This window comes from Muscardinus avellanarius, assembly GCF_963383645.1.
Source record: "Muscardinus avellanarius genome assembly, chromosome: 21".
In the NCBI taxonomy this organism is placed as follows: Eukaryota; Metazoa; Chordata; class Mammalia; order Rodentia; family Gliridae; genus Muscardinus; species Muscardinus avellanarius.
The window spans coordinates 25,118,911-25,132,871 of record NC_137807.1 but is presented as its reverse complement, the minus strand read 5'-3'; the positions used below and the strand labels follow the sequence as shown (position 1 = coordinate 25,132,871).

At 62.5% G+C, this 13,961-nt stretch overlaps 2 protein-coding genes across 7 annotated transcripts in view; one reads left to right on the top strand and one right to left on the bottom strand.

Moving 5' to 3' along the window:
* Positions 1-4,852, top strand: part of MED15 (mediator complex subunit 15) — a gene marked incomplete at both ends in the record, with an annotated part of 30,136 nt that extends 25,284 nt beyond the window's left edge. For 4 of the 6 annotated variants that reach the window (XM_080717390.1, XM_080717388.1, XM_080717387.1 and 1 more), the window contains 9 exons: positions 1,944-2,071; positions 2,147-2,274; positions 2,769-2,903; positions 2,972-3,035; positions 3,527-3,593; positions 3,676-3,836; positions 3,915-4,081; positions 4,430-4,528; positions 4,716-4,852. In XM_080717390.1, the coding sequence (XP_080573516.1) occupies positions 1,944-2,071; positions 2,147-2,274; positions 2,769-2,903; positions 2,972-3,035; positions 3,527-3,593; positions 3,676-3,836; positions 3,915-4,081; positions 4,430-4,528; positions 4,716-4,852 (1,086 nt within the window). Of the gene's footprint in view, positions 1-1,929; positions 2,072-2,146; positions 2,275-2,768; positions 2,904-2,971; positions 3,036-3,526; positions 3,594-3,675; positions 3,837-3,914; positions 4,082-4,429; positions 4,529-4,715 lie in introns of all 6 variants that reach the window. The other 2 variants (XM_080717389.1, XM_080717386.1) reach the window with 2 other exon arrangements.
* A 1,189-nt stretch (positions 4,853-6,041) lies between these two features.
* Positions 6,042-11,285, bottom strand: CCDC74B (coiled-coil domain containing 74B; the record flags this gene model as incomplete). Its single annotated transcript, XM_080717881.1, is given in 8 exon segments — positions 6,042-6,180; positions 7,004-7,060; positions 7,145-7,234; positions 7,236-7,484; positions 8,148-8,283; positions 9,602-9,661; positions 10,380-10,424; positions 11,021-11,285. Coding segments are annotated over 8 exon segments (1,041 nt in total).
* Between the last annotated feature and the right edge of the window lie 2,676 nt (positions 11,286-13,961).

The window sequence follows — 13,961 nt, the reverse complement described above, 5'->3', positions numbered from 1 at the left end:
GCCCGTGCCGAGACTGTGAGGGGCACCATGCCTGTTTCAGCTCTACACCTGCCTCAGCACACCCCAGTGTGGGCATTGCCCAGGGCCGCTGCGATGGCAGGGAGGGTCTGGGAGCACCTGTGCCCCTGGCGGCTCCTGGGCTGCAGGCTAAGGTGGCCTCCACGTCCGCCCCGGGCGCAGTGGCTCCGAGTCTGGCCCGGTCTTTAGTGGCGGTGTGTGCAGGCCGCACACAGTGGGACCGCTCCCTCTGCTCTGGGGTGAGCTGAGCACACTGAGGGAGGGAGGGCGAGACTGGAGCTGGCATTCTGCTGCCACGGCCTCGCCACCCTGGGGGACACGAGCTTTAGGCTGGGGCAGGGCTGGGCGCCGAGGGGCAGGGCTGCGGGGTCCTGTGGGCTGGGTCCCAGGACCTTTGGTCAGCTCCCTAGCACGCCCACAGTTTTCTGCACAGAACTCTCTGCCCTAGAATTTTGTGAGTACCTGGGTTGATTCTAGACATGTTTTCCAACGTAGGGTCATGCTGCCTGTCCTGGTCCCCAGGACTTCCGGGGTGCCAGTCCTATTTCTGATGACCTTGTTGATGCCAGCCTGGACCCGCTGGAGGCAGGACTGGGCTACACCACAGGCCTGCTGCTCACTGGCGCCCCCTCCCTGGCAAGGAGGTTCTGTCACCAAGCGGCCCGTTGGTCTGTCCTGGTAGCGACCTCTGGGCCGAGGCTTTGGTTGCCCCAGTCAGCAGACGCGGGAAGTGCCCTGTGCCTCTGGCCCCGCTGGACCTTGCTTAACACTAGCAGCGGCGGGCAGCCGGGAGCAGAGGGAGATGGGTGGCGTGAGTGCGGCCAGTCGGCACTGAGCGGGTACATCCAGTCCGTGCCGCTGTCCTGACGTCAATCTGCAGAGCTGGCTGTGCCCTGCACCCTTGGGAGCTCTGAAGGAGCCGCCTCGGGGGCAGCCAGGAGCAGAGGGAGAGGCCGCCTCGCGCTGCCCGTGGGAGGCGTGGGCGCATCTTGCTGCGGCTTCTGCTCTTGAAGTTCGTGCAGAAGACTGTGTGTCCCCGCTGGGACAGTGGGCAGGTGGGTGTGGAGGCCCAGGCCTGCAGGGCAGAGCTCGCTCTGCGCCTCACACAGATGCCGGCGCTCGCCTCCCCATGGGCTCGCCAGTCCACTTGGGGCACGGGCGGGCCAGGTCTGCCAGTGGCTCGGCGTGGGCTCCTCCTGCCCTGTCGCTCCCATCAGGCCGGACCAGGAGACCTAGTGGAGTCACTGTCACCCCTGCCTGGCACTGGTCGGGTGAAGGACAGAGGACTCCGTGGCCAGCCTCGTCCTAGTGCAGTCCACGGGGGGCTGCGGGCTGTGGCAGGCCACCCAAGTTCACCAGAGCAGTGTCCCAGGCCAGGCACCTTGTGGTGGGCAAGAGGCCGCCCTCCCTGGCTGCCTCATCCCAAGTGCCAGAAGCATAGGGTTCAACACAGGCCTTGCGGCCCCAAGGAGACAGGCACCGCGAGCCTTCCTACCTGGTGTTCATGCGTCCACATGGTCCCTGAGAAGGCCAGGCCTGGGGAGGCCGCGAAGGTCGGAGCTTCGTGTGAGGGGGACGGGTCCACGGGTGGGGGGATGGGCCTGCAGGTGGGGAGACAGGCTACCTGTTGGAGATGGGGCTACGTATGAGGGGATGGGGCTGCGGTTGAAGGTACGAACCTGCGGGTGGGGGGCGGGGCTGCGGTTGAGGGTACGGGCCTGCGGGTGGGGGATGGGCCTGCTGGTGGGGGCACAGGGCTACCTGTGGGAGATGGGGCTGCGGTTGAGGGGACGGGCCTGTGGGTGGGGGGCTGGAGCTGCGTGTGAGGGGGCTGGGCTGGGCTGTGTGTGAGGGGGCTGGGCCACGTGTGAGGGTGATGGCAGGGGCAGCTGGTGGCAGTGAGCAGCTGAGCCCCTCCACTCCAGGTCAGCCAGAGCAGCCTTACCATGCTATCCTCGCCATCGCCGGGACAGCAGGTGCCAACCCCACAGTCGATGCCGCCTCCCCCCCAGCCGTCCCCGCAGCCTGGCTCGCAGCCCAACTCCAACGTCAGGTAGGCCTGGCCAGGGCAGCCAGTCTAGGCCTCGGCAGGCACGCGGCGCCCCGCTCACCTGCTTCTTCCCCACAGCTCTGGCCCCGCCCCGTCCCCGAGCAGTTTCCTGCCCAGCCCTTCGCCACAGCCGTCCCAGAGCCCGGTGACAGCACGCACCCCACAGAACTTCAGCGTCCCCTCCCCCGGGCCCTTAAACACCCCAGGTAAGTGGGCTGGGGTCCAGCTTTACCCTAGCCTGGCTGGTGGCGCAGGCCTGTCATTCCCAGTGCCCGGGAGGCCAAGACGGGATTGTAGATTTGAGGCCAGCCTCAGTAGCATAGCCCATTTCAAAATATAAAATGAAGTAGGGCGCACGCTTATGAAGTAGGGCGCACGCTTATAATCCCCGCACTTGGGAGGTAGAGACAGGAGGATTGCGCAGGTTCGAAGCCAGCCTTGCTGGCTTAAGAGACCCTGTTTCCAAATAAAAAGTATAAAATAGGTCTGGGAGTGTAGCCCGGAGGTAGAAGGGTTTCCAGGAACCCCAGTACCACCAAAAATAAATAAAATATTAAAAATGAAGTAAGGTTGGGATTACAGTTCAGAGACAGAGCCTCTTGGGTTCAATCCCCAGAAACATAAAGATAAAATAATGAAAACGAAGAGGGCTGGGGCGGGGCCCTCCGGGCCTTGTGCAGAGCAGCTGCGTGTCCCGCAGTGAACCCCAGCTCCGTGCTGAGCCCCGCGGGCTCCAGCCAGGCCGAGGAACAGCAGTACCTGGACAAGCTCAAGCAGCTCTCCAAGTATGTCGAGCCGCTGCGCCGCATGATCAACAAGATCGACAAGAACGAAGGTGGCCGGCGGCGGCGGCGGGCGGGCGGCGGGCCGCGGCGGGCGTCTGAGTGTCCCCTCTCTGTGCAGACAGAAAGAAGGACCTGAGCAAGATGAAGAGCCTCCTGGACATCCTGACCGACCCCTCCAAGCGGTGAGCGTCGCCGGGCTGGGGACAAGCGGGGCTTCGCCAGGCATACAGGGCGCTGTGGGCCACACGCCTCCACCGCAGCCGCAGCGCTGGGCTCCCGGCCGCCGGCCCCGTGGCCATGACAGCCCGAGCCTGCCCCGCAGCTCTGCCCGACCTGCCAGCAGCCCCGCGCAGCCTGCAGCAGGCCCTACAGTGCAGCCTGCAGCAGGCCCGACAGTGCAGCCTGCCTGGGCGTCAGCTCCCTCCCCTCTCCCCCGCAGTTCAGGCTCTGTTGCCTTCTAGAAGGTTCTCGGAGGCTGCCACCTGAGCCGACTCCACTCACTCGCGGCCGCCCGGGGCCTGCTGGAGCTGGGCGGCCCCGAGGGCGACCCCCATGGCTTTGGAGGGCCGGAGCGGGCCTGGCGGGCCTGGCCTTCGCGGGGCCCCTTTCCCAGGGAGGCCCCGTGGTGGAGGCCAGAGGCGGCGGCGGGGTCACCGCTGTGTCGCGTCCCCAGGTGTCCTCTGAAGACGCTGCAGAAGTGTGAGATTGCGCTGGAGAAGCTCAAGAACGACATGGCCGTGGTGAGCAAGCGGGCGGGCTGGGGGGGGGGGCGCCCCTGCTCGCAGGCGCCTTCTGCCGCTGCTAACACTGACCCGCCCCCAGCCCACGCCCCCGCCGCCCCCAGTGCTGCCCACCAAGCAGCAGGACCTGTGCCAGCCGCTCCTGGATGCTGTCCTGGCCAACATCCGCTCTCCTGTCTTCAACCATTCCCTGTACCGCACCTTCGTGCCCGCCATGACGGCCATCCACGGCCCGCCCAACACGTGTGTACAGCGCGGGCAGGGGGCGGGCGGGCGGGCGGGCGGGCGGCGGGGCTGCGTGGTTACCGCCGCCTCCCACAGGGCCCCGCCGCTCTGCACCCGGAAACGCAAATTGGAGGAGGATGAGCGGCAGAACCTGCCCAACGTGCTGCAGGGGGAGGTGGCCCGCCTGGACCCCAAGTTCCTGGTGAACCTGGACCCCTCTCACTGCAGCAACAACGGCACGGTCCATCTCATATGCAAGCTGGGTGAGTGGCCGGTACCAGGTGCAGGTGCCAGCCCGTAGCCCAGGACCCCCCGGCTCAGAGGCCAGAAATGCCTGGCCCTGGCCACGCAGCTCCCCGCCCCCCATGTGCGCTTCAGCCTTGGCTGCGCTGGCACCCACCCACACCTCGGCCCCAGCCCTCGCCCGAACCCACACACTCCTGGGAGTACAGGCTCCAGGCCCAGGGTGGCGTGAGCAGGAGCCCTGGCTCTGGGAGCCCGGCCTCCCGCCCTGCGGGGCCTCTCCGGAACCTCCCGGTGTGAAGAGCTCTGCTCCAGGGCAGGCTGTGGGGCAGGGCAGGCTGCCACCAATGCCACCCTGTGCCTTGCAGATGACAAGGACCTGCCGAGTGTGCCGCCCCTGGAGCTGAGCGTGCCCGCGGACTACCCCGCCCAGAGCCCGCTCTGGATCGACCGGCAGTGGCAGTACGGTGCGTGGCAGGCGTGTGGCAGGGGCACACCTCCTAGCACGGCAGCCCAGGGTGGCTGTGGGGAGGGAAGGTGCACGTGTGCTGCGGCCCCCGAGCCCCAGGGTTAGAGCTGCCGCTCTGAGCCTGGCCGGGTCCTGAGGGGGTGGCGAAGGGAGCAGCCGTGCTTAGGGGCACCTCCCTCTTGCAGACGCCAACCCCTTCCTGCAGTCTGTGCGCCGCTGCATGACCTCCAGGCTGCTGCAGCTGCCCGACAAGCACTCGGTCACAGCCCTGCTCAGCACCTGGGCACAGAGCGTCCACCAAGCCTGCCTCTCGGCTGCCTAGCCACAGCCCGGCCCAGCGCCACGCCTCGGCTCCCGCAGCCCGGGTTACATTCGCTTCCCGCTTTTCTCTTCTGCCTCGGGACCTGCACACGCGTGCCCCCATGCCTGCCCAGCCCTGGCCCGGCGGGAACCCAGAGGCCACCTGCGCCCAGCCCTGAGGCCTGTGTCCCTTGTGCGGCGGTCCTACCTGCTGCTCGTTGGGGAGAATGTGGAGGACTCTGGGAAGCTCAGCACAGCTGGGACAACACTGGCCAGGCCGTCGCTGTGGCGCATGGGCCCCGGGACCTGAGGGCCCGTGTGCAGGCTGTCGGAGGGAAGAGTGCCCTGCTCCACTGGGCCTCGGACCTCAGGGAGCGCCTGTTTCCTGCTCAGCACTGAGGGGACTGGGGCACCCAGGGACTGTGTCCTGGCACTCTGTGCTACCCTTGGGTGAGGGATGATACGTGGCCGGGGCGCTGCCTTTGCCCCCAGCAGTGGCCGGCAGCTCTGACGCTGCCCCTTTTTATAAGTGCACTACTCTGTCATGTGGTTCTTATAATAAATTTATTACTCCTGTGTTTGTCAGGGCCTCACTGTGTCCCGTGTCCTGAGTTGGGCCTGCTGTCCTCCCAGGGACAGTGGAGGTTCCCGTCCGGCCCAGTGCAGGGCGCCTCAGACGCAGCTGTGCTGTTCCTCGGCCCATCTCACGCCAGGCTCCGGTCCTGGTCCTGTGGGGATGAGCGCTCGGGCGGGGCAGTGGGCCAGAGGACGGGTTGCCAGGCGGTGCTGGGCACCGGGCTGCCCTCGGGGCCTCGCAGAGCTGCGGCGTGCGTGGCAGCTTCCTAGGGGACAGTCCTTCCAAGGCTGTGGCCCTCCCCACCGAGAGGCAGGAGGCCATGCCGCTCTGCCCGCCCCGTCCTGGGTGGCAGGCCCCTCCTACGCCAGTGAGCGCTGGTCAGGGACGGATGCCCATGACCCACCAGGTGGTCACCGAGGAAGGAGCCCGGGGTTTGGAGAAACGAGCTTTATTCTCAGTCTTCAACAGTAGGTTAATACTAATTTCATAATGTGCTCTCCCGTAAATGCAGAATAGCAAACAATAGAAAATAAACAGTTCCTCTGTCCCAAGACCAAGGGCTTATCTCATGGGCGTCGTCTGTCGCGCCAGCGCGGCTGAGGAGAAGCTGCGCGGCTGCTCTGCGGGGACGCGGTCAGAGCACGGAGCGGTGCAGGCGCCGGCTCTGCACGACCTGCAGCCTCTTCTGCCGCTCGGCGAAGCTGCTCCTTAAACTCTGCCTGAGCGCGGGCAGCATGGCACGCTCCGCCGCGGGCACCGGGCTCAGGACCAGGCTGGGGGCGGGGAGGGCCGCCTCCGTTACCTACGCTGCTGCGTTACTTTTGTAATGCTGGAGACTGAACCCAAAGGCGTTCTACCTCCGAACTACACCCTCAGCCTTATTTTTTTTTATATCTTTTATTTGGAAACAAGAGTCTTGCTAAGTAGCTGAGCTGGTCCTCAGGTTGCAGCCTGGCCTCCCGTGATCACAGATTAGTGCCAGCACACCCGGCTTCTCCTTGTTAGTGGGAGTTGAACCTGGGCACTTTAATGAGTGTGGTGGTGCACACCTGTAAACCCAGCACTAGGGAGACTGAGGCAGGAATGTTGCAGGTTTGAGGACAGCCTCAGCAATTTAGCAAAGTCCATCAGCAACTTAAACCTTGTTTCAAAATAAGAAAAACTAGATCTGCAGATGAGCCCATGATCCTCCTCTCCGCCTCCCAGGTACTAGGATTACAGGCACGGGCCAACGTGCCTGGCTCCAGGCTCTACCCCTGAGCCACACCCCGTCTCCTCCTCCTCCTCTCCTGTGTGTGTGTAAAAGTGACATATACTGGGATTGAACCCGGCCCTGTTTTTATATTGAAATGGTCTAAATTGCTATGGTCGACTCCCTGAATTGCTGAGGCTGGCCTTAAATGAAGGATCCTCTTGCCTCAGCCTCCAGAATACTAGGATTACAAGTGTGTGCCCAGCCTGGCAGGCATCTTTGAGCCGCCTGGGGAGGAGGCTGGGCTGTCAGCGTCCTTGTCCAGCCCCAGCAGGCGCCCAGCCCTCTTCCTCCCTGTTGGCTCTAGGCTGTGGGGCCACCGCCCCTCAGTGACGGGCACTTACCATTTCTTAGAGACGCCCTTGGTGGGGACCTTGGGGAACAGCATGGCCTCCTGGTCCCTGGGGAGGGGAGGAAGGAAGTCAGTCGGTGGTGAGCCCAGGCCGGGCTTGGGCTGCGCTGGGCGGCAGGGGCTCAGTGCTCACTTGGGAGAGCCAGGCCCAGACTCCTGGTGAGCAGCCTTCGATCTCTGGCTCCCTTCCAGAAGGGACTTAAGGTGCTGCAGCTGGAAGACAGGAGGCGTGTTGGGGCCCGGGGAGGGCCGTGGGCGCCCCCGCCGCCCGGCCAGCCGGCCTCACCTCTTGGGCCTGCAGGAGGTTGGCGTTCCACAGCTGCCGGATGACCACCTCGCACTGCTGCAGCGTGGTGGGCTTGCGCAGGTGCGGGGGCAGGCCCGAGGGCGCCGCCCCTGCCCCCTGCCTGCCCCGCGGCTGGCTGCCCCCCACCAAGGTGGCCCCTGAATTAGAGGTCTCTGCATCTTCGCCTCTGAAACGTCACAACAGCAGCCCAGAGGTGGCCTGCGGGCCTCACTTGACCACCCTGCCCAGGGCAGGAAGAGGGCTGTCCACGCCCAGAGGGCGCTGGGACAGTGTGGTCCTGGGAGGGGCCCCAGCTCCTGAGCTCACGCTTCATGCTGCAGCGGGGAGGGGGGGCGGGAGCCTGAGCCCCGGCTATGGTACCCAGTGAGCACGGGGCATCCCAGGGGAGTGATTCCTGGGTCACAGAGCTTGGTCCCGTTCGGTCTTGGCGGCCCGGGGCCGGGACCGACACCTGCAGAACTATGTGGCTTTGGCCGCTTTGCTCTGGAAAACGTGGCTTAGAGGCGGCCACCGGTCCTTGCAGGGGCCCTGCAAGCCCCACGGGATGGGAAGCCAGCACCCAACAGCCCACTGGGCTCACACCAACTCACTTTTGTTTGGGTACTGGGGATTGGACCCAGGGGTGCTCAACCTCCAAGCCAGACCCCAGCCTCTTAGTTTTTTATTCTTGAAACAGGTTCTCACTAAACTGAGGCTGGCCTTGAACCTGTGGTCCTCTGCTCTTGGCCTCCCAGGTACGGGGCCCCAGGTGTGCGCCGCCGCGCCGGCTGCCTGCTTCTAGTAGCCAGAGTCCTGTGGAGGCAGGCCTGGGCCCACGCGCGAGCCTTACTTGGACTGCCCCTTGCTGCCATGGGGCTGGGCGGCGGCGCTGACCGGCTCCTCCTCCAGGTCTGTCTTGGGGCCCTCAGCTTTTGACTCCTGCCTCTTGGAGCCGAGCTGTGGCCTGGCCTTGCCTTGAGAGCTGGCTGCAGTCAAACCAACAGCCATCATGCCCCCACCCTTGGGGGCCAGGCGCGTGTACCCCAGGGGTCCCTGGCCTGTAAAGGGAGGCTGCAGGGAGGAGTGGGCAGGGCGCGGGCAAGCACAGGCCTGCAGCCATGCTTCTTTACGGCTGGAAGCAAACACGGTAGCCAGGCCCTGGCCAGGCCTGGGCCTCTGGGGCAGCACGGCGGCTGGGCGCCCGGCCTCTTGCTCTTTGTTTATTTTTGTGGTACTGGGGATTGAACACCCCGCTTCTTTTTATTTATGGTATTGGAGATTGAACTCGGATATCCTACCTCTGAGCCATACCCCAGTCCTTTTTATTTTGAAATAAAGTCTTTCTCTCTTTTTTTCTTGGAGTACTGGGGATGGAATCCAGGGGCATTGTGCCTCAGAGCTACACCCCCAGCCTTATTTTTTTAAGTCTTTTTTTTTTTTTTTTTTGGTACTGGGAGTGGAACCCAGGGACTTTCTACCTCCAGGCTATACTCCCAGACCTTTTTTATATTTTATTTGGAAACAGGGTCTCACTCAGTTGCTGAGAGCCTCACTAAGTAGCTGGCTGCGAACCTGTGAGATCCTCCTGTCTCAGCCTCCCAAGCGCGGGGATTACAAGTGTGTGCCACCACGCCTGGCTTTTAGTCTTTTTTATTTATTTTTATTTTTTTATTTTTGGTGTTACTTGGGTTCCTGAAAACCCTTCTACCTCCGGGCTACACTCCCAGACACCTATTTTTTATATTTTTATTTAGAAACAGGGTCTCTTAAGCCAGCACAGCTGGCTTCGAACCTGCGTGATCCTCCTGTCTCTGCCTCCCAAGCGTGGGGATTACAAGCGTGCGCCACCATGCCCAGCAGTCTTTTATTTTGAAACAGGGTCTCACTGCATTGCAAAGGGCCTAAGTAGCTGAGACTGTCCACAAACCACGACCCCCTGGTCTCAGCCTCCTCACTAAGTTGCCGAGGCTGGCCGTGAACCTGACACTCTCTAGTCTCAGCCTCCCAAGCACTGGGATGATAGGCGTGCGCCCAGCGCCTGGCTCAACACCTGGCCTCTCATGGGAGGCAGAGTTTGAGAAGGGGCTCCCTGTGCCCCACCCCGCTCTGAGGAGGCCCTGGGTCTACAGCAAGGCTGCCACCGCCCTGCTGGGGCCCTGCTGCTGGGCTCCCTGCAGCGCCTCCCTTCTCCCCTCGGGAGCTTCTGCTTGCCACCCCCCTTGCCACCTTCAGTGCTCCCCCACCCTGAGGCCCCGGGGTCTCCCCAGGGTCCGCCTAACAGAGCCACCGGCCCCGGCCACTCACCCGACACCGTGGAGGTGGAGACGGACTTGTTGGACTGGAAGCTGGAGGTGGACAAGCTACCTATGAAGAGTGTGCAGGCCTCTGCCCAAGAGCCCCGGCAACCACCCTGCGGCCATCCTGCGCCTTCCCCGGGAGCCCCGAGCCCGGCGGGCGGTGTCTTTCCTCCCAGCTCTGCCCAGCCCAGCCCAGCCCAGCTCAACCCAGAGGTCACCAGGAAGGTGGGTCCTTAAGGGGCCACCAGGAAACAGGGACTGGAGACCAAGGCCACCAGTCCTGAGAACGACCTCTCCAGGTCCCGCTGGCCCCGAGCGGCTTGCAGGGCTAACCCAAGGGTCTTCTACCTCTGAGCTACACCAGTGGTCCTATTTATTTTTAGGTTTCACTGAGTTGCTGAGAGTCCTCCTAAGTTGGTAAAGCTGGCCTCCAGCCTGTGGTCCTCCTTTCTCAGCCTCCCAAGTACTGGGATGATCACAGGCCTGCATCACCAAGACCAGCTCACCGCCCTGTTTTCTGCATGTCTTCAGGGATGGCTGGAAGGATCCCTGCAGGGGCGTGCCTGGGCTGAGGGGTCGGAGGCAAGGGTGGGGCCTGGAGTGCTGCGGCCCAGGGCTTGGGCCTGGGCTCCCTAGGCGGCCTGGCTGTACTTGGTGCAGTCACCTGGCCTCTGCCTGGTTCCCTGGTTCCCCAGCTCAGCGGGGGCTAGAGTGGGCCCCGGCAGCCCTGAGGGTGCTGTGGCCAGCAACCTCCCTCCAGACACCAAGGGCCCAGGGCCCAGTACCTTTCTTCGGTGGCTTCTGGTTCATTATTAACTTGTAGTGGAGATCTGAAAACAAGCACAAGCTCTCCTGTCTCCTCCCTCCCCCCTCTTTCTGGTACTGGTGATTGAACCCTGGGCATTCTCGTCCTGAGCTACAAGCCCGGCCCCTTCTGTTTTTTGTAGCACTGGGATCAGACCCATGGCCTCACATATGCCAGGCAAGCGCTTTACCACCAAGCTACATCTCCAGCTCTTTTTATTAGGAAACACCGTCTTGCTAAGTGGCGGAGGCTGTCCTCACACCTGTGATCCTCCTGTCTCGGTCTCCCAAGGACTGGGATTTCAGGTGTGCACCCCAGGGATCTGCTGCCACCCTGAGAAAAGAATGGGGCGTGCCGCCCATTCCCGCCTGCGGAGCCTCGGGGTCCTGCAGGCAGTGGCCCTGCCTTGCCCGGGGTGCTCTGGGGTCACCTCTGGCTGCCCCCTTCCCTGATGTCCACAGGGCATCCCAGGAATTCCAGCGGTGGAGGCCAGCCGGGTGGCCCAGGTGGTGGCGTGCGATGTGGGTGATGGCCAAGTGGCGCCCGGCCAGGGCCGGCCCGGGGTGAGACGGGGGGGGGGGGGGGCAGCGTGAGACGGGGGGGGGGGCAGCGTGGCCTCACCCTTGTTCTCGCGCTTGAGCCGCTCGATCTCCTCGTGCAGCTTGAGCAGCGTGTCCGAGTGCTGCTGCTGCAGGAACTGCAGGCTCTTCTCCAGGTCCAGGACGCGCTTCTGCGCCTCCAGGAGCCCGGGCGGCGCGGCCGGCGGCCCGCCGTGCGGCAGGTGGGTGGGTTGGCGCGGCCGCAGGCGCGACCACCCGCCCCGGGAGCCCGCCGCGCTGGGGGGCCGCGCCCCGGCCGCCCCCGCCCCCGCCCCCGCCCCGCTCATGTCTGCGTCCAGCCGCGGCCGCCGCGAACCCAAGCTAAGGCGGCCTGCGGGCCTGGGCCGCGCTGCCATGGCGACGGCCGGGGGGCGGGGCCTGCGACGTTCGGCGGGGGAGGATGGAGCGTGGGGGTCCGGGCGGCCCGCCCCTGCTGCAAAGAAAAATCGAAGCGGGGTCGGGGGTGGCCTGAATCCTCCTGGACAGCGTCCTGACTCGAGCTTCGGAGGACCATCTGCATTTGATGTCCGCGGTTTTTTTTTTTGGCAGTACTTGGATTGAGCCCTCTAAGCTACACCCCAGCCCTACTATTTTTTTTTTTTTTTTTTTTGCAGTACTAAGGATTGAACTCAGGGACATTTTCCCTCTGAGCTACAGCCCCTATCCTGTTTTTTTATTTTAAAATGGGTCTCACTGAGTTGTGGAGGGCTTTACAAGGTTGCTGAGCCTAGTTGCAAAGCTGCGATCTTCCTGTCTCAGCCGCCCAAGTGCAGAGACTACAAGTGTGCACACCTGCCTCTGTTTTTTTGTTGTTGTAGTGCTGAGGCTCGAACCCAGGAGCATTCGACTTCTGAACCCCTACCCCCATTTTTTTTTAGAGTGTGAATTTCAAAAGCCTTGATGAGTAGCTGGGGCTGGCCAAAAACCAGGATCCCTCTGCCCCTTCCTCCCAGTACTGTGATTACGAGCATGTGCCACCATGCGCATCTCTACTTATTTGAAACAGGGTCTTGCTAAGTTGCTGAGGCAGGTTTGGAACTTGGGATTTTTTTTGTGTGTGGTGCTGGGGATGGAACCCAGGAGCATTCTACCTCCAAGCTACACCCCCAGCCCGATTTTTTATTTTGAAACAGGGTCTCACTAAGTTGTGGAAGGCTTAAGTAGCTGAGGCTGGCTGTGAACCCAGATCCTCCTTGTCTCAGCGTCCCCTAAACTGGGATTACAAACCTGTCCCACCACCCCCAGCCAGCTGCTGTCTTGTGTGTGTGTATGTGACACTGGGGTTGTACCTAGGGGCATTCAACCGCTGAGCTACACCCCAAGTCCTACTTTATTCTTTATTTTGAAACAGGGTCTCACCAAATTGCTGAGGCTGGCCACAAACCTGTGATCCTCCTGTCTCAGCCTCCCACGTACAGGGATGACAGGCTTGTGCCACCTCATAGCTTTTTTTTTTTGCGAGTCTGGGGATGGAACCCAGGGGCATTTGAACTCCAAGCTACGCCCCCTGCCCTATTTTCAAGACAGGGTTTCACTGAGTTGCAGAGAACCTAAGTAGCTGAGGCTGTCTGCGAACCCCAATCGCTGGGATTACAAGCGTGCACCACCACGCCCGGCTAGGAAACTTCATCATATTAAGGTAAGGCTACTTTGTCTCTTGTGGGCTGGGTGTGTGGACCAGTGGGAGAGGCTTTTGCTCAGCACGTACAGGGGATTGAGTTCCATTCTCAGTATTGCAGAGAAAAAAAATTCCCTCAGATGAGTGCAGAGCAGGGATATAGGTAGGACTGCGGCCCAGGCTCGGACCATGGGGCAGGGACCTCCTGAGCGACAGCTGCAGGCTGTGCCAGCAGGTGCTCCCCAGCCTGCCGGGGACTCCCAGAAGCCACAGAAGAGGCCAGGCTTGCCAAGTGTGGTGATGCAGGCCCGTAATCCCAGGGATCTGCCAAGTTTGAGCCCAGGCTCGGCAATTTAGCAAGACCCCGCATTAAAGCAAGATACAGCTGGGCATGGCGGCACATGGCAGAGATCCCAGTGGTTGTGAGGCAGGAGGATCCCGCTTGAGGCCAACCTCAGCAACCCAGCAGGGCCCTCCTGACCGTGGCTCTGTTGCTCATGTACAGGGACCTACAACTCCCTGGAAGAGGGCCGCGAAGAACGGCTGCGCCAACAGGTGAGCTTGCTGCACACCAAGCCCTGTACCACAGACTCGGAGGCCAGAAAGGGTTTATTGAAATACATGGTCAAGTTTGGGTTGGTTTTTTGGTCATGGGCCACAAAATGTACTTTGAGTGTACATCAAAAACGAGGGCCTGGTTTAAACACCACAGCGAGAGGCTGTTGCTGCTGGTCTGTCGTCTGCAGGATGAACATGGCGAGATGTTACTTGAAGGTGAGCGTGTAATGACCTTGGGTTGCGAATGTGTCAGTGTGGCCCCCGATCGTCTGAGCACTTGGTCTTAGCGAGGCTTCTGACTCCGTCTAGCAGTCCAGAGGCTGTCAGACCTCGCTGACACCCGTGCCCACCTGCACCTGCATCTGCCTGGGCTGAGGCCCACGGGCTGACCCGGCTGTGAGGGCCAGAGGCAAAGCACGGCCCCATCACGCACCTGGACACCAAGCCTGTAGCATTCAAAAGTAGAAGTGTACAGGCGTCCGGCGAGGCACTGGACAGCGACCCTAGCTTTGCCAGACGGGGCAGCAAACGAGTTATAAAGGTGAGCACCTGGAGAGCTGTTTTCTAGCTCTTAGGAGATTTAGCAACTCTGATTCTTCCCTGGAGTGGGAGAGGCGGAGGCCAGCTCCTCAGGCAGGACAGGCCCAGCACTTTCCACAGGACGGCTTACAAAGGCCCTGAGAGCCAGCCCAGCCGCGTGCGGCCCAGGCAGCGCTGGCTGCCTTACAGCATGGCGCCTCTTCCCTGAGGGTCTGGACTGCCTGTCTCCTTTCTTGTTTCAGGTTCT